At 39.2% G+C, this 22,101-nt stretch overlaps 2 protein-coding genes across 10 annotated transcripts in view; one reads left to right on the top strand and one right to left on the bottom strand.

Moving 5' to 3' along the window:
* The window catches only part of TRIP12 (thyroid hormone receptor interactor 12), an 80,894-nt gene extending 76,419 nt beyond the window's left edge, over nt 1-4,475 (bottom strand). For 3 of the 8 annotated variants that reach the window (XM_052804164.1, XM_052804163.1, XM_052804156.1), the window contains exon 1: nt 4,276-4,475. The gene's annotated coding sequence lies outside the window, so the exon portion shown is untranslated. Of the gene's footprint in view, nt 1-2,833; nt 2,853-4,037; nt 4,055-4,275 lie in introns of those variants that run through there. The other 5 variants (XM_052804170.1, XM_052804165.1, XM_052804169.1 and 2 more) reach the window with 3 other exon arrangements.
* An 8-nt stretch (nt 4,476-4,483) lies between these two features.
* Nucleotides 4,484-22,101, top strand: part of FBXO36 (F-box protein 36) — a 32,539-nt gene continuing 14,921 nt past the window's right edge. Inside the window, exons 1-2 of one of the 2 annotated variants that reach the window (XM_052804171.1) lie at nt 4,484-4,946; nt 13,167-13,241. In XM_052804171.1, coding sequence (XP_052660131.1) covers nt 4,851-4,946; nt 13,167-13,241 — 171 coding nt within the window. In that variant the 5' untranslated portion in view covers nt 4,484-4,850. The remainder of the gene's footprint in view (nt 4,947-13,166; nt 13,242-22,101) is intronic. The other variant, XM_052804172.1, reaches the window with a different exon arrangement.

Below are 22,101 nucleotides of genomic sequence, written 5' to 3' on the forward strand. Positions count from 1 at the left end.
CAAACCCTGGCTGCCAGACAGAATTGAAGGAGAATATGACTGCATATTTACACAGTTAGATTCTACCAACTTGACAAGAAAAATTTTATCACATGGCAGGATTCAGAGAGAAATTGCTCCTCAAAACTAACCTTCACACTGAAGTAACCACCACTGGCATCTGAAAGCGTGCAGTGGAGAAGCTAGTTGACTTAGCACTGTCTTTCACAATGAGTATACACTTGATATCATGTGGGGCTAGAAATTTTTTATTTGCAGAAGATTGCTGAATTAATGTTTTAAAGTTAATCATTTTGTTAAGACATCCTGAAACAAGCAGGTACATACAAGCATTCTATCATGCTTGATCACCAGCGAGAAGTCTGAAAATAGTTCTGCTGCTTGAGAAACACATTATTTCATGTAAATTGGAAAAAATATCAGGAGGAAAAAGAGTTAATGTGACTTTGTTTTGCAGTTACCAACCTCATGTCCCAAATTAAAACTTAGCTACGAAAACACTCAGCAAGAAGTCGATTCATATACTGCCATAAATCTATGATACTATATATAGATTAAAATATTAAGACCAAATTCAAAGTATTACTTCTTCAGAAAAATAAACACACTGACCCAAAAGTAATCTTCTACCCTACCAAAAAATTCAGATGTACTACTACCTTCAGAGTCAGTACTGCATGTGGCAATAACAGCTTGAGGAAAGGTTTCCCCTATTAAGAGTGTCATAGAGTCCACAAAGTGCTTTGTAGGGAGTGTTTCTAATTTGACAGCTGATGAACAGGTCACAGATCATGCAACAGGCCAATGGGAAATCCCAGAAACATTCCAGGTTAAGTTTTTAACAATGTGATAGTACACCATGTTGTACAACTTTGGGATTTGATTATACTTTGTCACAATAATTTAGTCTCAGTGTGACAGAAGACAGACTCATGATCAGAAGTGTTCTACATGATGCTTACTAATTAGCTTGTTAGAAAATATAGCACGGTGTATAAATATAAGATTAACACACATAGTTCTGAGATTCACTTACACTGCAAATTAAGTACAAACATGTCAGTTAGTCAAACAATAACTTTCCTACTCATGCTTTGGCTTCATTGCTTAGAAACAAAAGGAATTTAGTCAGGTTATCTTCCTGATTGTCCCAAAGTAAGTAACTGTACTTATCAGTGATGTAAGGACCCACACAGAAATTCATCATGTCTTCATTCATGACATTGAAGTCAACTGCATTATCTTTTTGCTAAACTGCTGCAGAAGGCATACAGTGTCTTTGTTACCTATAGCTTTCAGCCTCAAATTTAGGAATGATTTTATAAGAACAAGTTTTCATTACAATTTTTTTTCTGTAATATTTACATTCTGGGTTTGAAGACAGTCAATATGCAATATAAAAAGGAAAATAAAAAATGAACTTTTGCATGATTCCTGATTGAGAATGACAGTTCTGATTATTCATATACTGGGAAGATACAGGTTGTTTCCCTAATGGTCACTTTGGCCTGAAGAACTTTTGCAAGACATCAGAAGACACCATTTTCATAAGCCTCTTACTCAGCAGGTCGGCACTCCTACTGAAGTAGATCTGCTATATTAGTAAATAGTAATGTTACACTGTGAATGACCTACAATTTTTCTACTAACAGCTAAGACCTGTTCAGGCTTCTACCTATGGAGCCATCTGGAGACTGAAGAACATTCAGACTTAAAGTTGTCAATTCAAGCTTACTACTCCCAATTTTTTCAGAGACTCCCTAGGATTGAAAAGAAAATCAGATTACCCATATTTCTAACACAACAACAGGATACACCAAATAAAACTAAAAAAATCCTCCCACTATAAGATCAAAACCAGTCTATATACAGACCCAAGCCATTCACAGCCAGCTACATTTCACAAATACAGAAACTATTACAAGCTAAAAACATGTAAGTTTCTGAAAACTTGAAGTATTATTTACAGTATTTACTCACCAGAACACTGCTTTTAAACTTTAGTTCAAGTATAACATTAATTGTTAAACTATAAGCTGCAGAAACTGAAATACTAAAGTTTTCATACATACTTTCATTCCTATCAATGTTTATTAAATAGGCTACTGAACAATAGAAAGGTATACAGTTATTTTTCAAGTGCTCTCATATTCATTATGCATATTTTTATATATACAAAAATATATTTTAAAAGTTTTACCTTAATAAAAAAAACTTTAAAACCTCACAAATCTGAGCAGAAATCAAATACCAAAAAACACCCCTGTACAATTAGAAGTCTAGTCTTGGGAGTGGGAGAGAAGAGAGAAAGAGAGAAAGAGAGAGAGAGAGAGAACTGGAGAGAAGAGAATATAGCAGAGATAAACAGAAGTAATCACAGCAATGCTTGCTAGCTTTTGAAGCCTTACAAATAAAGTATATTCACAGTGACAGTTCCCCTAAGAAAAGCTTGTAAAAGTAATTTAAATTTAAGCGATTAGAATTCCTCCTCTTTCTCATTATGAAGGATGTACTTCATATTTGTCAGGTGGTAACTACTCAACTCCTCTTTCTGACAGCCTTTAAAGCACCAGGAAGCTCAATATTCATAATACACACAATACATAAACTGTGGAAGTTACCCTGTTTGAGTAAAGTTTAGTGTTATGGTGTTAGAACCTCTGGATCAATATCATTTCTGCTGAACAAGGCAGGAAGGAAAAAAAAACTAAAGTCTTTTGGAAAAAAAAAATTCAAATTAAAATTATTATTGGATTGCTACACATAATAAAACCACCCTCAAAACAAACTGCACACACTCTAAAAATGTTCCGAAGTTGCATGCCAGACTTACAGAATAAATTTAGGCCAGTACCAAGCACTCATTTCTTCCCCGTGTGTAAATGCGACACAATCAGGCCTCACATGCAGGCCTCTCTCTCCAATACAGGCAGGACCTTTGTTCGATACGTCGATGTTTTTCCCCCAAAGCCCTTGACATAACTTTCCATTCTTTCCCCTATTCTTTTCCGGTTCACAGTCTAGACTTTCGGACTCCCGTTCTGTGAAAACCCCTGGCTGTCGAGAAAGCCAGTGCACTAGGAAGGGGGGGGGGGGGGGGGGGGGGGGTACAATAAAAAAGTTGAACAGCAGGAAGACGGGCCTACAGGTCTGGCGAAAGCCCCGATATCAGTTTGTTTCCCAGCCCCAGAAAACCAGAGCCGTTACCAGGAGGCGGCTGGCGTCAGTGCTACCAGCACCTCAAAACTTCTCCCACTCCCCAGCCCCCCCAGCCCGCCGGGGAAGGGGAAGGAGGAAGAGCAAGGCAGGAAAGGCAGAACCCAGCGTTTGATCAGCCTCCAAGTACGACGCATTATGCAAGCAAACGCGAGGACCAGGCAACTTGCTTCTTGACTGAAAGCAAGAAAAACATCAGCTCTAAAACATTAACTGCGAAAATAACCCCTCTTGTGGGTAGCCAGCACTGTAACTCCGACCCTACAGGCGCCTCCATTCTCTTCCCACCTTCTTCCTCCCCCCTAAAAGCTTGTGAAATATGGACGTCGGCCGATTATTTAGCATTTTTATCGAGCCGGGCAGGGGGGAAAGGAAAGAGGAGCTGCTATTTTTTCCTTTAAGATATTCGATAGCTCCTTCAGGGGGAAAAAAAAAAAAAAGGAAGGAAAAAAAAAAAAAAAAGAAAGAGCCATTAGGGAAAAGGGGGCCAACCGGAGTGGGGGAGGGAGAAGACGGGGAAGGGCATACAAATCGGTACGGCAGTGTCAACACTGACACTGCCCTTTTGTATCAGCAGCTACAGAGGGCCCCGGGAGGGGAGGCCGCGCTCCCCCCACACGCCAGGCAGCCCGGTCGAGGCGACGCGGCAGGCAGCAGACCTGCCCGGCGCCGGGGGGAAAGGGGATGTCCCTAGAGCGGGCTCCGGTGACTGCCTAGCCATTTTGTCAGCTCCGTTTCCACCCCTTCCCTCCTCAGCGAGGGCCCCCTCCCCTCGCCCCATTACACACCTCCGGGCCTCCCCCCCCCCCCCCCAGACTCACCAGCGCGGCGTCGTGTCGTCCCCGTCTCCCGCCCGCCCCCCCATCCGCAACAATGCTCCGGGATGGCGCTGCTCCCCTCCCCCTGCCCCGGGCCGCCGGGAAGGGCAGCTCGGCTAATGCCGGGGATGACACAACAGGCCCGGCCGCCCGGCCCGGAGGCTGCCGAGGGGCCCAGCGCCACGCCGCCCCATGCCCGCCTCCCCAGCGCCCCCTGAAAGAGCGGAGGGACCCCGGGTACCTAGTTTGTCCCGATGCGGCCTCCGCAGACGCTCCGTGCCTCCCCTCCTCCCGGCAGCAGCCGCCTCTCTTCCCTTCAATTATCAGCTGAAGCCGCAGCACCGAGCAGCGCCTCGTCCGCCGCCTCCGCCGCCGAACCCCTTCCAGCGGCGCGAGGGGGAGGCTGCGGGACTACTTTCTCCCGGCGCCGGGGCTCCGCCGGGGCCTGCGCGCCCCCCGGGCCGACGGGCGGCCCCTGCCCCGGCTGCCGCCCCCCACGCAGCCCCCGCTGCGGCGGTGTGCGCGCCCCGCTCCCTAAGCTCGGCGGGGTCGGCGGCCGGCGGCCGATATCCCTCCGCCGGGGTCGTCACCCCTGGGTCCGCTCGAGTGTCTCCCCTCGGGGGAGGGCGGGGGGCGCGGGAGGGGGGTGGAGCCGGCGGGGGAGCGGGGCTCTGCCGGCGGCGGGGGCGAAGACCCTGCCCGGCCACCGCGTTACTGCCGGCCCGGCTCCTTTAAGAGGGGGCTGGGCTCCCGGTGACCCCGCGTGATGTCCGCCTCTTCCTGGTTGCCATAGACACCGCCTGCCAGCGTCCCAAAATGGCGTCGCTGCTGCTGGAGGAGGTGTTCGAGACGCGCGGGCAGGCCCCGGCCCCCAGCAAGGACTTCTGCCAGCTGCTCGTCGCCCGGCGGGAGGTGGGTGCCGGGCTGCCCGCCCGCGGGCGGGGAGCGGTGTCCGCCCCGCCGTTCTCTTCCCCTCACCTCGTGGTCGCCGCTTCTTCCTCTGCCCAGGAAGGAAGGAAGGAAGGCAGGCAGGCAGGCGGCCGGGGCCTGCCGCCGGCTCCTGAGGCAGCAGCGGCTTCAGTGAGGGCCCGTCCTTAGGGAAGGGCGAGTGAGGAGCGGAGAGGCTCGCAGCGCCATGCCGGGGAAGGGCGGGGGTCGCCTATTAACGCCGGCAGGTAGCCACCCGCCAGGCGCCACCAGTAAGTGCTGCTGGTTTGGCCTCCGGAGGCTGGGAGCGCCTTGCTGCATGCCGCCTTGGGATGGGGTGGCGGTAAGCAGCTGGGGAGCAGGTAAGGGTTTGCTACCAAAAAGGGTTATTTTTCCTAGCGTAGGGGAAAGTGTGTCTGGACGAGGAGCCTCTGTATGTGGGAGATGCCCTCTACCTCGACTATCCCAAGCCTGTGGAAAGGGCCTCTGGGTGAGGGCCAGAGGAAGGGGGGAAAAAAGATCCTTCAAAATGGTGACTTAGTAGCCTTGTAAAGAAGTATGTACACATCTGTGATTTTTGTAACCTTAAACTTAAGTCTACTCTCAGAAATGCCTCACAAATAAATGAGATGCTAACATTTAAAGTAAATAAATAACAAATCCTTAAGTAATGTCATAGTATTTCTCCTAAGGAGAGACAAGTTTAGCTGCACTCTCAGAGATGGGGGGGACACAATAGTCTAACATCTCATTCCAGTAAAATAAAATTAAACTGCCCATCTGCGAATGGGAAGACTGTGTATATTTTCCATATGGTACCTGAAGGTGTTTAGGTGTCCTGTCTTATGGCTGTGTACATAACTGGTTTTCCAATCAGGGAAATAACCAATGCTAAATATCCTGGAAGAGATTTTTTTTGAACTTTTTTTGAAATATGCTGCAAAATGTGCTATATGAACATTTTTCAGAATAATCTAATAGTAATCATCAGTGAGGAATATTTGACAGTAAATGAATGAGATTTAACAAATCTGATTATGAGTTTATAAGGTTATGAAATAAAAATGTAAATCTTCTATAATTTTTGTTTCATTTTGACCTATTTTTGACTGGGTTGACTTTGTATGTGTAAGAGATGAACACAGAAGCATGTGTCACACTGGACATACTGATTTAGAAGTTGTGAAGTTTCAAAAACTTTTCTGAGAAAGTTTTTAAAATGTCTCGCTGGAACAAAAAACCAGCATATTTTGAAACTAGAAGGAAGGTTTGGTTTAGTTTTCCCAAAGTAAACCAAAATAGCGAGCGTATTTTCTTCCAGGGATGAGGGAATTGTCAGGTTTGTAATGGAGAAATTAGAGGGAGGGGGAGGTGACAAACTGAAGTTCAGCTGCAATTCCAAATGATTTGTGTTCTGTATATTACATATTCCTTCTTTTGGTCTCTCTGGTGCCGAGATTTTCTTTTTAAGTCACCAGTGTCTTTAGCAGTTTCAGAAGGGGGTTTGGTTTTGTTCTCCTCAAAAGAAATGTTTAAGGTAGAACTGACAAGGCAACCTTAGGGAGCTTTGAGTTCCACCAAAATTGAGACTAATTACAGTGCTACACAATAGCTGGGAAATACGTGCTTTTCTGTAGCTGAAGTCTTGCAATGGGCCCGTCCCATTGACCTCATGGGAGTCACATCAGTGCCATGCTTGTTCATGGAGTAAGTAATAGAGTGTTACGGGTTTTTTACCATTCATTTTTGCACTCAGATAATAAAAATAAGATGTTCCTTATTATCTTCATTTTTTTGGTTCTCATATCAGTTTCCTGTCAAATACTTCAGATATGTATTTTTGGTTTTGTTTTCAGCTGCCCAAACATATCCTCAAAACAAACCAAAGCCAGTTAACATAAACTGTGCAAAAAGCTTTGTAACTGTCAGTGGAAATAAGTTAAAATTATTCTGTAAATGTTTATTGTACAAAAGCATTACCAGGAAGTTAGTGTCATTGAAAAAGAACTGCTTTGGATTATTTGAAGAACTTCATTTTATTTGAGTATGATGCAGTGAACATATGTATTTCAATATATCACTATATCCTCTGAAGCTGATGTATCCGATTCCAGCAAAACTTCCCAATTCAATCGCATGTGAACTCACTATTGCTGAAAACATCTAACTTCACATAAGTAATTTCTGCAGTTTTAACTGTCATACATGTAAAACTTCTGGAAGCTAGTTAGCCTTTCTGCAGACTATGGAATCTCCCGAGAAGCTGTCTGTGTCAAAAATAATAATTGGAGGTATATGCATCACTGATGTGCCAAGTTATGTATCATGTAAAATATATTTAGCTGTACTGTGTTAGCATCTAGGAGGCCTAGTTGTTGGTTCACGTTCCCAGTATGCTATTTTGCAGTCTTCTAATAAATAATAGTCATTGCCTGAAAGACCTTACAGCCTAAGACTCCAACTTCGCACAGTTACATGAATGCTGAAATTTGCTACTTTCAATAGTTCCATTCTTCAAAGTCAGTGGTTTCAAAACAGTCCATTGTTTTTCTTTAAAAACAGAAAGGGAGTTTGTGGCTGCATGGTGGATTTGTATGAAGGCTCCTAAATTTCTGTGTGTGTTGCCCTACTTTGAATGGTCTACATGGTCTTTACATGAGCAGTAAATTCAGCTCCTTCAGGATGAAGTTACTAATTTACCAGGCATGTCTTATATAGCTCCAGAGTGCATGTACCTGTGGTCATGGCCAGGAGTTCCAGGTATCAGCTGACTATCAAGTCAAACTGTCATAGAACCAGAAATTTTGTACAAATACAGAAGGTCTTAAGGATGTGTTAGGGCAAGAAATTTAGTTGGACGAGGAGGCCATATCTGGGGGGAAAAGCAAGTCCATGGCAGCAGGCTTTGTGTTCAGACAAGTCGTGTGAAATGTCTGTGGCTTTTGTTTAGCTCTTCCCTTATTCTAGGGAACTGATATCTACCTTCCATCATGCAACCTGGTATGTTAGGGATGTTCTCCATGAAGGCATTTTTGAAGTCTGCTACTGCCTCAAGATCAGCACAGTAGGCCCAAAATGTTGTATATTCTATAACTAAAAATAAATTAACTGGAATTGCTGTAAATTAAAGGATGTCTCTGAGAGCAGAGTTAAGCATACACCAAGAAGTTTCCTGAAGCTAAGTATAGGACAGTAGTCAAATAAAGAGGACAAGACAGACAAAAAGGTTACCTAGAGTGTGATACCACAGGGCACATCCTCAGCTGTAAGCATGTGAATTATTTTATTACTGCAAAAATAAATTGAAAAACATTTATTTTATTACTTTCAGTGTTGTCAGTTGTAATAATAGCAAGGTGTATTCAGCATGTTTGTGTTTAACTTGAATCTAGAGAAACTAGAACACCTGGAAAGAGGAAAGCAGGGCCTGCTGTGGGCAAACAACATACTGGAAGCAGACAAAAGCAGAGGCTACTTTGAACTTTTCTAATCAATCAAATGCAGCAGTAATTGAAAAAAAAAATAGCTAGAAATACACCCACTTATCTGTGTGGGTGTACTTGTGTCCAAAATGTGGCAAGGAGACCCTGATGGTAACTTTCCATTTTGCAGCAAGAGACAGCTGCCATCCCATATGCAAATTCAATTTCAATTACATTTCAAAATTAGAGCTGTTAATCAGGACTTTATAAACAAAGGTATTGACTACAAAGTAGTGAGCGTGCACTTCCATTGAGAAGTTAGGAAGGGAAGATTACCAACTAGTTTCTACATAAGCTACTTAAAGGAGGAAGTGTAAGAAGGGGAGAGCCTTGTAACTCATTGCAAATAACTCTTCTAAAAGTAGACTACAGAGGTACAGATGTGTAAGTGAGTATTCACGGAATACAGTTCAACCAGTTGGATTGTGTAGAAGGAGACATCTTTTGAACCATCAGTGAAGAGAACTTTTTTTTCAAGTAGCTATTTTAAGGCTGCAATTGTAACTTTACAAATGCAGGGAAACTATCCCACATATTTCCCCTGTGTGGGCATCTACCAGTCCCACTGCAGAAATATAAGACTGAAGAAGATGACTTCAAGTCATCAAGTCCTAGTCCCTGCTGTTTCATCCAGCCACATAATAGATTTTCATGGCATAAATGGGACTTGATGTGTTTCAAAGGTAGTGAGGCTTTTTTTGCCTTGCAACTTCACACAGAACAACTGCTCCAGATTATCACTTCTCTGATGGTTAGAAATGCAGTTATACAGACTAATTTACAGCTTATTTTGTGTGTGGATATCTTTTAGCTTGAATACTGCCCTTGAGTGTAGGTAACAATGTTATATATGTGTGTATACATGTTTGTGTGTGTGTGTATAAAAATGTTACATATATATTTAATAAATATGCCCTCTTGATAGGGTTTGTTTTGTTTTTTCAGTCTCCACTTGTGAAACAGGCTCTCTGCTTTCTGGTCACTTTAGTATCTTTTCGCTGCATTTCTTCCCATTAGAACTTCTGTTCTTAATAATAATGAGTCTTATGACTGCCATGTGCAAAGTCATTGTTACTTCCCTGTGTCTTCTGGAAAATTCCATGTGATTTAAATTTTAGGATTGTATTTAATTTTCTCTACCAAAATCACATCAGTGACTCTAGATCATCCTTTGATCAGTTATTATTCCAATGTCTTTCTCCTCTGTCAACTTTCAATTTTGGTTTATGGCAGAAATTATTTCTAATGAATGACTTTGCCATTTGAACTTTTCAATTCTTTATCCCCTCCCCGCCGCCCCCCCCCCCCCCCAGGAGTGCTTTGAGTTGTTATGAAGGAGAAGTTGGTGTACATGTCAGGATAAACATACTGAATAGAAAAAACATGCTTGGCCATAAAACATATACTAGGAATCCTAGGAATCCTGCTAGAATTCATGGGAACAGTGGATAGTTTTTGTTTTGTGTGAGTGCATGTAATATTACATAGAATAGGAACCTTTTTCTCTCAAGACTGACATCAAGGATGGCAACTTAACATATGCCTTTCCACCTACCTTTCACTGTAGATGTTTTTCAATCACTCTTGAAATGCCAAATTAATATTTGATATGCCAGTTACGATTTGGCAAAGTTTGTCACAAACAACAATAGGCATTATCTGTTTGTACAAAGCAAGCAATAAATCATATGGCTTCCAACATTAAACATAAGATGACTTCAGACAGCCACACAAATAACCTTTCAAAATAAAATTTCTTATAAATTGTCTACAGATGATAAGTACAGGTTTTGAAAAGTGCAAGAGAGGAATCCAGATGGTGGGGTAGTGTAGAAAAGGTCGGTCACTCATTTTGGTCAAACAAGGAATATAGACGCCACCACCCCCACCACCCCCGCCTCAGAGAAAAAAAAAAAAAAGTCTGGTGCTTAATGTGCTTATAGGACAGGCTGATAACTAGAAAGATGAAGCTGGTAACAAAAGAAACGTAATGGGAAAATGATCCACTCAACGTGTAATTAATACTAGCATCTGTCACCATTTAATGAATGCTGCACTAATCAGAGGATTTTGTCATGTTAGTAAAATGTTTAGCTACTTACCCATAAAAGACAGGCATCATACAAAACTAACGTCATTCTGTGCAATATTCCACATATGATCTGCTCATATAACAGTCAGGATAACTGAATTTTATCGAATATGTAACTGCAGAATTGTATGTTTCGTCAGAGATCAGTAACTAGATTCTCTAACAAATATATACAGGACATCTAGATGAGCAAATAATGTAAGTAACTAGGCAAACAGTTCTGATGACTGTTCTTGTTCTTTACCCATCATTGCTCCTATTGTTTAGTGTTCACTTCTATATCTTCAGTCAGTTTCTGATTAAATCGATATATTCTGAGCACAGCATATTATTTTGGATACTGAGAACTACAATATTTTCTTAAAAGATCCTGTAATTCATTATTTTCATTTCAAAAATAAGGGGTTTTTCTGGCTTTTTTAGTTGTAAGTACAACTTCTGAACCTACAGCACTTAAATCTTAAAAAACATTTAAAAAAAAAAAAGAAATCCCTTTCCAATAAACAACTTGATTCCATGTCAGATCTCTATAAATCCTAAATTAAAAAAAAACCCAAAACTTAGTATTTTCAATAAAATTTTGATTTTTATGAGACATTGATAAGTGACTGTTTTACTGTTTGTGGGTTGGTTGTTTTTCAGTTGTGAGTACCTTCAGGCTCTATTGAAACCTGCAAGGATAATTCCTCCATTTTGAAAAATGGTACTGTAAAGTTAACTGAGTGTTGCCTTTGTATCTTGGGCTTGTTTTTAAGTCTTAATCATGACACTTGGTATATATCCTATTTGATTGACAAAAGATGCCATTTGAAGTGCTTAAGCCAGAGGGATTGGGGAAAAAAAAATTGACAGATGTTATAGTAATTAAGCTGAAATTAATTTCATGTTATATGAAACTTTTTTTTGCAAGATAAGTCTGATTTTTAAGTATAGATCTGTGGGAGGTGAACCTTTTTCAAAGTCATACTATTTTATTTGCATTTGAAACCTGAAGGATGCCATACCAGTTATTGCCTAGCTGGACCAATTCTATTCAAGTGTCTTCTTTGACATTTCAAATGGAGAATTTTGAATTCTTAACAAACAAAAAGAGCACAGAAATTTCTCTAAAGGGGATTTTAAAAATGGTAGTTTTGTTATGAGCTATTTGCATAGAGGACTTTAATTGCATAAAACTAGCAACTTCTTGTTGTTGTTGTCTTAAATCAGAATTGTTTCAAGCATAGTTTGGTGACTTCAGGAGAAGGAAGCCATTTTGTTCCAGCTCAGGAAATGCTCTGTTATACTGCAAAAGTGTATTTCCAAAATAATTGAACACTTTCATGGTAATGGTATCACACAGTATTAAGCAATTATTATCAGGAGAATGTTTGTTATGCCTAAAATACGTAGGGAAATCTCCTTTGCTTTTTTGCTGTCTCTAATTCAGATATCTAAGTAAACAGCAGAGCTGTTTGGAAAATGGAAATAGCTTCTCTGGGGAAATAATGCTGTATTGGAAAACCATGAATATTGTTGTCAGGTATTTCTGTCCAAAGCTAAAATATGTTGGTTTAGCAATGTTGTGATATTGTGTTATAGTTTGGATGCCTGATAGTATCTCTCACTTCATCCATAATGTGCCACCTCTGGATGTATGCAGTTGCTAGAACTTATCCATAACGTTTTGGGGAAGATTTGAGGATTCTTTGGTCATGCTGCAACATTGAAGATGTAATCCAGCACAAGAACCCAACTGACATAGGAAAATTTGGACTTCTAACAAATGAAATGCAATTTGTGATGTGTTGCAGTAGCAACATTGGCATTTCAGGGCTTTCCTTACTGGTGGATCAAGGTTTCTCTGCAGAAGGCATCACATACAGCAATGTAAGTGGTGGGGCTTTTCCTTCCCAGAAGACTCAATTCTCTCATGTTTTGGGTTGTTGTTTTGGGTTTTTTTCCCCACGAACATTACTAAATGTGTAACCCTGTGAAACATTCATTTATGAATTTGAAATTAGAGATATAACTGATACTGAGTCCTTCAGTGGTTATTACTTGTGAATTTTAGTTGTTTGTAAGCCTACAATAATTCAGTACTGTCATGTGGACTTATAAAATTCCTTTTTCAGTAGTGGTTGAGCTGTTATTTGAAGATGCATTGGAATATTCTCATATCAATTTCAATTAAGGTATGTTAAAGATAATAAAGTAATTTTAGTTAATTCTCTGTTAGCATTATTTGCTATTAATCTGGTTTTCTGTATCAACTGGTAGCCTAGAGAGGAATTTTTTCTTTTGTCTAGGCTGGTTTTTGTCCACTTATAACTAGTCTTTAGTATGCAGACAGCAGTATCACACTGAATTGCAATGGTTTAGCTCCCATTTTATTTTAAGTTTTATGCATGCTTTAATATTTGTGGCTTTCTTCAAAGGTGTCATGCTCGATCTAGTTCTACCTGCCAAGAATGATTTTCAGGTCATGAAGGTGTAATAGTTTCTCAAGGTAAGCAATCACCACTGTCTTCTGCTTAATTAAGTAAATGTTTCCTAAGGTACCTGAGTGTCTGTTGTTTACATGATCATTATTGTCAGTGCTTGTTCTTCCAGAGAAAGATTTAGTTATATTCTTCACTTGCCTTACTTTAGGTAGTACGTCCCTTATCCCTGTTGCTCTCTGTCTTGGGAAACCTCGGGAGTAATTCTGCTTTTGTGTTACCAAAGGTAAGTTTGTGTTCCTATCTGTTGTCTTGTTTCCCTTCTTCCTGCTTCAAGTTAGGAAAATAATTATTTCTTCTTTTCTGTTGCCTTTAACTAAGAGCAATTTTCTTATTTTCCACATACACAGCAGCATTCATCATGAAGAACCATCAGACATGTTTACTTGACTAGGTGTACCATATATTTTATACTTTGTTCATTTATCAAAAATCAATTAAATGCACTCAGTAGTCTGTTCAAGGGAAGGAAGAAGAAGAGAAGGCAAAGCTAGGAAATGATCAGGATTTTTATCTCAAGGTGTGCTAGGCTATGAAAGGTCTTATCTAAAGATGCACCAGTGTAATTTAAAGTTTGTTTTTAAACAAACTTCTTAAAGCTGGTGTCTTGGTTTCGGCTGGGATAGAGTTAATTTTCTTTCTAGTAGCCAGTATAGTGTTATGTCTTGGATTCAGTGTGAGAAGAATGTTGATAACACACTGATGTTTTCAGTTGTTGCTAAGTAGTGGTTATACTAAGTCAAGGATTTTGCAGCTTCTCATGCCCAGCCAGCAAGGAGGCTGGAGGGGCACAAGAAGTTGGGAGGGGACACAGCCAGGACAGCTGACCCAAAGTGGCCAACGGGGTATTCCATACCATGTGATGTCATGCCCAGTATATAAGCTAGGGGGAGTTGGCCTGGGGGGGATCGCTGCTCAGGAACTAACTGGGCATCCGTTGGCAAGTGGTGAGCAATTGCATTGTGCATCACTTGTTTTGTATATTCCAATCCTTTTATTAGTATTGTTATGTTATTATTACTGTTGTTATTATTATTTTCTTCCTTTCTGTTCTGTTAAACTGTTCTTATCTCAGTCTACAAGTTTTACCTTTTTCCTTACGATTCTCTCCCCATCCCACTGGATGAGTGAGTGAGCGGCTGCGTGGTGCTTAGTTGCTGGCTGGGGTTAAACGATGACAGCTGGTCTAAACTGCTCTATGAATGCTTATTGTAAAGATTTACTTGATTTTGATTGGGTATAAACTAAATCAATTTGTGTTAAACTGAAATAAGCCTAAATTAAACCAAAGTAAAAGTGCCTGCAGCTTTTGGATGGACTTCGCTAAATTAGATTAAAATTGTGCACTGGGTGCAACCAGTGTAAATGTCATTTTTTGGATGAAACCTGAATGAGACAAATTATCTGGAGCAGTGTAGTAACTAGAAGAAAGAACATTAGTGCACAGCAAACTGATTAAAATCATTTGTCGAAAAAGGCAAAATGATATGGTAGAAGCAGAAGCCTAGGAGAGAGTGTCTGAAGCTAGAGGATGATTGTGAACAATAGAGTAAAAGGAATGACAACAGATGGGGATTGCAGGCAAGAGAAGCTGTTTAGCTGGAAAGCATCAAAAGAGCAAGCAGATACTTGTGACAGAAAATGCAATGTATGTTTTTAATATACATGCACACCAAATGATTATGACAACTGATAATGAAAGGATAGATTTCAGTATTCACTAAGTTGGTGCTACAGCTGAATTGTGCAGTTGTTCCCTCCTGTGCAGTTTACAGTGAGACTGAAACCTAGAGGTAACAAGTGTTAAGTTTAATGTAAAACCAGTAATTAAAATTGAACTGGACAAAACTAGTGTTTGAAGAAACAGAAAGAAAAAAACCCCCAACTTTTCAGAGAGCATGCTACCTGTAGTACTGAGAAAAAGGGCATACTTGTCACCACAGATTTTTCTGAAAACTGGAGACACAGGTAGGAATCAAGTATATTGAATACCTGCACAACGTGATGGGTTTTTTAGTGTTCCTGTCATTTGATCAGGTGGAATTAAAGCTGTAAATATACTGCAAGGGAACTTTGAAAAACTCATTGAGAGTGTTAGTCTGTTCTTAAAAAGTGTGATGAGATTTTAGGGGCCAGTGCAATAGATATTTCTCAAAATTCAGAGTAAGAGATGTCAGTGCTGAAAGCGAGCTGACGATGTAAGAATATAGGAAAACAGTTTTCAGCAGATACTAGATTAAACTAGTTGCGGATATATACAAATCAGGATAATAAGAAGTATCCAAGAAGGGAGCAGTGGGATGATGGAACTAAGACTTCATCTGTAATAAAAAGGATTGCCAGTGATGTGCACATGCTCTGCTAAAGGAGATGCAGATTCTATAGAAAAGGACTTTCCGTTTTAACACTGCTGGACTTTAAGACTTTTTATACACATAGCAGGGAGTCTGACTGTTTGGGTTTTTTACTCTAATGAAGAAGAAAAAAAAAAAAAAAACCAAACAGAAGAAATTTTAAGACCTGAAATTGTAACAAGGAGACCTTGAAACTGAAGTAAGGAGGACGAAACTAAAAGAAATGGTTTCAGATGAAACCTACCAGTGTCTTATCCATATAGAAAGGAATGTTATGTCTTGCACTTAGCTAGCATCCTTTGTTCTGTTAAATAGTGGAATAATCTCTTTGTGGCAGTCTTATCTAGGTCTGCCTGTTTAATCGTGTTAATAAATGGCAAGTATCATGCTCATAATTGAAGACACTGATCCTCAAGAGTAATTTTTTATTCCCTCTGATAGTGTTGCTTTCCCCTCAGCACATACCCCCCTCCCTTCTGTATTGTCTCTCACTCTTCTGCTCTTGTATTGTTTCCTCTGATCTGTGTGCACAAGTCTGTATAAAGGTAGAACTTAGGCTGCAAAGCACCTGTGATAAAGACCTTTAGCTTTTTTTTTTTTGCTTATTTTTGTGCCTTTTTATTTATTTTTTTTTCCCCCTGCAAGCTCTGGGAAAACCAATGAGGAAAGATACTAATATAGGAATAAACCTGGTATGTAACTGAGAGGAAGGGAAGAGAGGGAGGGCGAGGCAGCAGATTTCTTGCTCAAACGTAACTACTGCATTCCCCAAAGGAAAAGATAATTATTTTTTCCAAGCTTTTTATTCCATCGTCCTCCTGTATTTTACTAAAATATTTTTCAAATACTTTAAGTGGAAGCCTTTGGTAGTCATGCACACACACGCATGCACAGAGCTAATCCCTTAGTTTAAGGGGGTTCATGTTTCTGAGTATGAGTGAAGTGGGAGAAAAATTAACAGCTTTGTAGTTGCTACATATGAAATTTTGGAATTGTGACGTTTCTTTTCTCCTCTTCTCCATGCACTTGAAATATTTGTTAATAGCAAGTCACGGAACAGTTTGCATTGACACCAGGAAGTCATCTTTCTTTCCATATGCCATTGTCTTTACAGCTGTACTCTACTGCAGTCACTGTTTTATTTTTGTTTGCTAACTAAATTGTTTTATCTTTTCTTGCTATTAATAGTTTGGTTTTCTTTCTCCAGAACCAAAGCAGACGTAGGGGAGGGAAGTATGTGGGCTTGCATGATGGCTATTGTGATCCTGAGAAGAATCTGTACAAACTTGCAAGTACACACTGTTGTCTGAAATTTCAACCTGATGGTCTGAGAGAACTTTTTATTTTTCTTGTAGAACAGTTTCTTTAGCACAGCGTATTAAGTTTGGCACTTCAGACTCTTTGGTATATCTGAACTGGACATCCCATAGAAAGATTGAAAAATGGACTATGTCTAATAAATGCCAGAGACATCTAATTTTTTTTTTAATCATAGAATCATTTCAGTTGGAAAAGACCTTCAAGATCATCGAGTCCAACCATTAACCATGCCCCCTAAACCATGTCCTGTGCCCCCTAAACCATGTCCTGAACTCATTTTCCTCATGAGTGCAAACAAGAAGGAAATTACTATTCTGTACAGATGTGATACTATCAGTGTAGACAAAATAGTAATTTGTATAACTTCCTGTACTATAGCAAATGCAAACATAGAATTTTGTAGCAATTTTCAAATGAAACATGGGTGTCGCAAGTCCTACTTTAAATTTGGAAAAAAGGTAATAATTTGCCAGAAGAGCAAAAAACATCCAATTTCACAGACATAACAGGCAGCAGCTAGTACCGGTGCATGCCTGAAATGTGGAACAGCATCGGTGCATGGGTTTAGTTTAATTGCAGTTTGAACTCTTGCACTGTTGCACCCAGATGTGGTTCATTTTTTGTTCTTACTCCTAGAAAGTTTTCCTTCAAAGACTTCTGAGAACCCTAAATAAATGAAGGCTTCATTAACTGCACCCTGTTGATAGTCCATTTTGCCTTCATATCCAATGGAGCAGGTCAAAACCTGCCAGCAATTTTGAGGTACACAAGTATTATTTCACACACACACCCCCTCACCCTCCTTGAAACCAGTGTAGTTCATTCTGCCAGGCTGCATTTGCTAACAAACATTGTTTACATTCTTGCATATTAACCAAATCAAGACTCTCAAAATAATCTCCTTTGGCCAATCATAGCAAAGTAACAGCTTTAATTGCAAATGTTCTAAATCAAGCAGAAAAATAAAGTCTTTATTTAAAAAAAAAAAAAAAGAAAAAAGAAGTCAAAGCAATCATAACAATCAACTCTGTTTACTTCTGTACTTCCATCTCTCTGTATGATTAAAAACTTCAAATCACACAATCCTTCCTGAATCCATCTTTCTCCAAGACTGTAGGATATGTGCTATATATTGTAGTAGTTATGAAGTAGTTTGTGGAGTTTGTAATTATGACCACTGGATGTTTGTTAAAGAAAACAGTTGCAATGGAAGTAGCACAGTTGGTTTGTTATGTTCTGCAAGCTGTAAAGGCTAAAGAGGCATTATTATTTTCTAGGTCTTTCCAAAGAAACATGCAGGTCTGCAGTTCATGTGTTGTATCTTAACAGCATTATGTGACTATTCCTCACTGCCTTGTGATTTACTCTAAAAGTAATTTAAGTAGGTCTTAAGTGCATTATAAATGTTCTGATTTTAACTCAAATGTATTCTATATGCTTCAATAAACTGAGGAGTTTTATTACATGTGAATTTCAGTATATCAAGAAGAAATAACGGTGAACTGTGAAGATGGTCATTTAATCCAGATAAACCAGTCTTCTCTTCAAATTGCTGCTAACTTACAAGAACTACTTTTCTTATGCAAATATTTATGTACACTTGTCTTTACTGATTACTATCTAAAACTTTAGTGCTGGGGTTTTTTTTTAAATAGAAACCTGTTATAAATGGTGGGAGGCACAAATATATACAAGTAACAGTGCTGATACTACTTAATTAGTGAGAGGACAGGTGGAACATTGTCCCTGAGTAGCCGGTCAGAAAGTAAAAGAATATTTAAGAAGTGACTGTATAGCAGCAATAAAAGCTTGCGGGCTTACTAGCCTAGCACAGTTGGAGACTTGCTTTAATTGGTGAACATACTAAATCTTTCTATTGATGTGGTGTAATTGGGAGGGAGAATGGTCTTGCCGGTTAGGTTGTTTAATGTACTGTATTTTATCCTCTTCAGTTACAACTATTTGCACAGCAATATCCATTGGGAGAAGCAGAGTTAAATATTACTGTATTGATTTACACTTCTTAATAGTGTCCTTCTACCTGTCTCATACAGTATTGTTTTTTCTCTGAACATCTTACAAGACTCACCAGTATTTCCATTAAAACATAACTCATCTTTTAAACTCTGTAATAGCAGAATGATCAGGTTAAGGAGATGGATCTAAAGCCACAATGTGTTATAAGGATTATTCTATTATTCTGTTTTTCATTGGTAAATGAACAAATTATTTAATCGGATAGGAGCCTTAATCACTTTCAAGATAGTACTGGTGAAGTTGTATGATGTGGAGCTAAGAGTTCAGTGCAAACAGTATTTTTCACTTTAGATAAAATGTTTAGGTAAGTATTTTAGCAGTAGTTTTGAAGCATTTTGTCTTCTATTAAGCTATTCATGTTTATGATCTTAAAGCCCAGTTATAAAATTAAGCTGTTTTTCTGTTGTTGCTTAGAAGATAAAGATGGAAGATACCCATCTTCAATAGCAATGAGTAATTACAACTGCTTTTCAGCTCTGATGTTTATTACAGCAACCCAAAATCTCCAAAATAAGGCAGACTTAAAAACATATATTAAGAGGGTTTTTTGGGTTTTGTTTTTTAAATCTCACTCTTAAATGGAATAATGAAGCTGGAAATAACTGTCCTGACGGATAGTGCATTCCTTGTGAATTCTTCTTTTTACACTCTAGGTCAAGCTCAAGGCTGTGAGATAATGATGGTGTACAGTAGGCCATCCATCCTCATCCTCTGCTGGCTCTTATCCATACTTTTATATTTACAAAGGACTGAAATAGCCAGCTGAACATTCACCTTATTTCCATACATATTATAGGGTTGGGCAAAAGTTTGGATTTTCAGGTAAGTGTCCTCAGGTGATCATATTTGCCAAAAAGCTCCATACAACATGATAGCAAGGCTCTGAAAAATCTAGTAGGCCACAAGAGAGAAACCTCAGTGTTAACAGATTGAGATGCTGATGGAATTTCATAAAACTGGCAAAAGATGCCTCTCTGATTGCAGGGCTTAGGTCCTGCTCCAAAAAAAAGCTTATTGCAAGCAATGGATATGAATGAGCTTTTTAATTTTTGTGTAGCCATCATTAATGAACTTAAACATGAGAGTGCCATTTTCTTTTGTGTAGAGACAGTGAGGAAATTATTATGAAAAACATTGCTATGTAACTGTGCCAAGATCATGGTATGAATATTTGGTACTATTTGTTAAATGTAATTTCTGTAACTATCCATTTCTTTAACTGTTTCACAACATCTTGTGAGATACCTATATGTTGCTTGTTATGCTGTGTGAAGGCACAGTGGGAATATTTATTGAAACAAAGGTGTCTTTTCATTGCCAAGAATCCAATTGGTTTTGGGAGCAGGAGAAAAAAGGGAGACTTAACAGATTCTTCAGTTCCACAAGATCTGCATTCTTGCTTTTAAGTTAATCACAATATGCCATTAGTAGCCTTGCATGAAACTGCTCGTTTGTGTTACCGTTCTTCAACAGCTTATCCCAGAGGGATCAAAATAGCATTTGCTTTAGCTGCATCAGTGTCAATGCATAAGGATAGCCTCAGTCTAGCTCTTTATATATTTATTTAACATTTTATTTTAGTTCTTTTGCAAATACCTGTGCATTGTTGGTGCTACTTGGTTCCATAGTTTGGATATAATACATGGTTGCCTCATCTTGGTGAAAAGTGAGTAAATTTTTAAGGTACCTATTTTGCATTTTTTAAAGTGACCTAGAAGCCTAAGCTTCATTCACTTGCAAAATAAGCATAGCTCTGTCTAAACCTAAAGATTTCTATTGTCCTATTCAAATTTTCCTTTATTACTTATGCAGTCAAAGCTGTAGCGTGGATGTAGCTGCAACTGTTTAAAAAGCTTTACAGTACTATAGTGTCAGCTTCTCAATTAGATGCGGCTATGTTAGAATAAGAGTAGAAAAAGCTATGACAGGAGGAGTGCTTTTTCATAAGTAAAATTGCATCTATACTAACAGGGACTGGAAAGGTGAAGGAAGCAGGTAAGCTGGTAGTTTTCACTGCTAATTAATTTCAGAATTTTTAAAAAATTATATATCTAGTGGGGGTGTTTGACTTCTTCATGGCTTGGAAATTCAGCTTAGGTTTACAAACTCTTAGGCAAGAGATTAGCTGATACTGGCTTCAAGCGATCAATTAACTGGAAGATATTTAGGTATACAGATCATAACTATGAGATATTTCTAAAGCTATCTCCCTGAAGATGTTTCAGTAATGTTGATATTTATTCCACTTTTATTTTGTAATTATTTATGTGAGGGTGAAATGGGTGATTTCTATACTGAGGTGCATGAAAATTGAATGCTTCAAAAATAATAATTTATTTGATATTGCAGCAAAAATGCAACAATAATCTGCAAGAGAAAATGAGATAAAATGAGGGACAGAAGCATTTGAATACTCTAATTTCAAAATCAAATAGTAAGGCAACGTAAATTTTTATAGTCTCCTCCAATCCACAAAACTCAGCCAAAAGCAGAGATTTTTTTTTTTTTTTTTTTTTTTAATCTGTGGAAAAGTAATAGAATATGGGATAAAACAGCCTGGGAGAAGAGATTTAGTACAGGTAAAGTCTCTAAGACTAACTGAGAATGTCACTGTTTTTTTCAGTAGAAGGCATAATGGCTCCTTCACTGCACAGGGGAGTGAGAGCTTGGACTGCAGTGACAAATCCAAGGCCAAAAAGAAAGACTGGGGATTTAGGCCATTCACCTGGGACAGAGGAAAATATTTGAATCTAGATCTCCTAAATCTCAGCAAGCACTGTTTTCTAGATTCCGGCATCACCTTCCTCCTCCAATGAATGTTTAACTATTTAAAGTAGAACAACTTGAGAGAAAATAGGGAAAATTAATCTCCAAATAACCTGTAATCTGAGAAATTGTATTTTGAGTTACTAGTTTTAATCGAAGCAGAAAGCTGAGTCTGGAGAAATTTGAAATCCTAAAAATGTGTATTGGAGAAGGAAACAGCCATTATAACAGGGCTTCACAATTCACACCGTCTTTCTTCAGCTTCCCCCAGAGGTTTCTCATTATACAGTATGAGTCTGTCATGTGAGACTTGTCTCCTAGTTCTATAACTTCCGAAATAGTTTAAGGGAGGGTTGAGCCCAGCATCCTTAAAAGATGGCTCACCATATGACAAACTTCAAATATTATTTTGTCATACAATGTGAGTAGTACTGAATAGTACTATGCTTCTGGTAATCTACAGTCCAGATTAATTTTGACAATAGATACTTCCTAAATAGTTTATTTGTTGCTAATTTTCACTTAAATATTTTAGTTGGTTTATTTGTTTAAAAATTTGCTATGTCTTTTTATCCAAAGCCTTGGCTGGTTGCTGCTGTTTCGATTAGG

The sequence above is a fragment of the Harpia harpyja genome, chromosome 12 (genome assembly GCF_026419915.1).
Source record: "Harpia harpyja isolate bHarHar1 chromosome 12, bHarHar1 primary haplotype, whole genome shotgun sequence".
Classification (NCBI taxonomy): Eukaryota; Metazoa; Chordata; class Aves; order Accipitriformes; family Accipitridae; genus Harpia; species Harpia harpyja.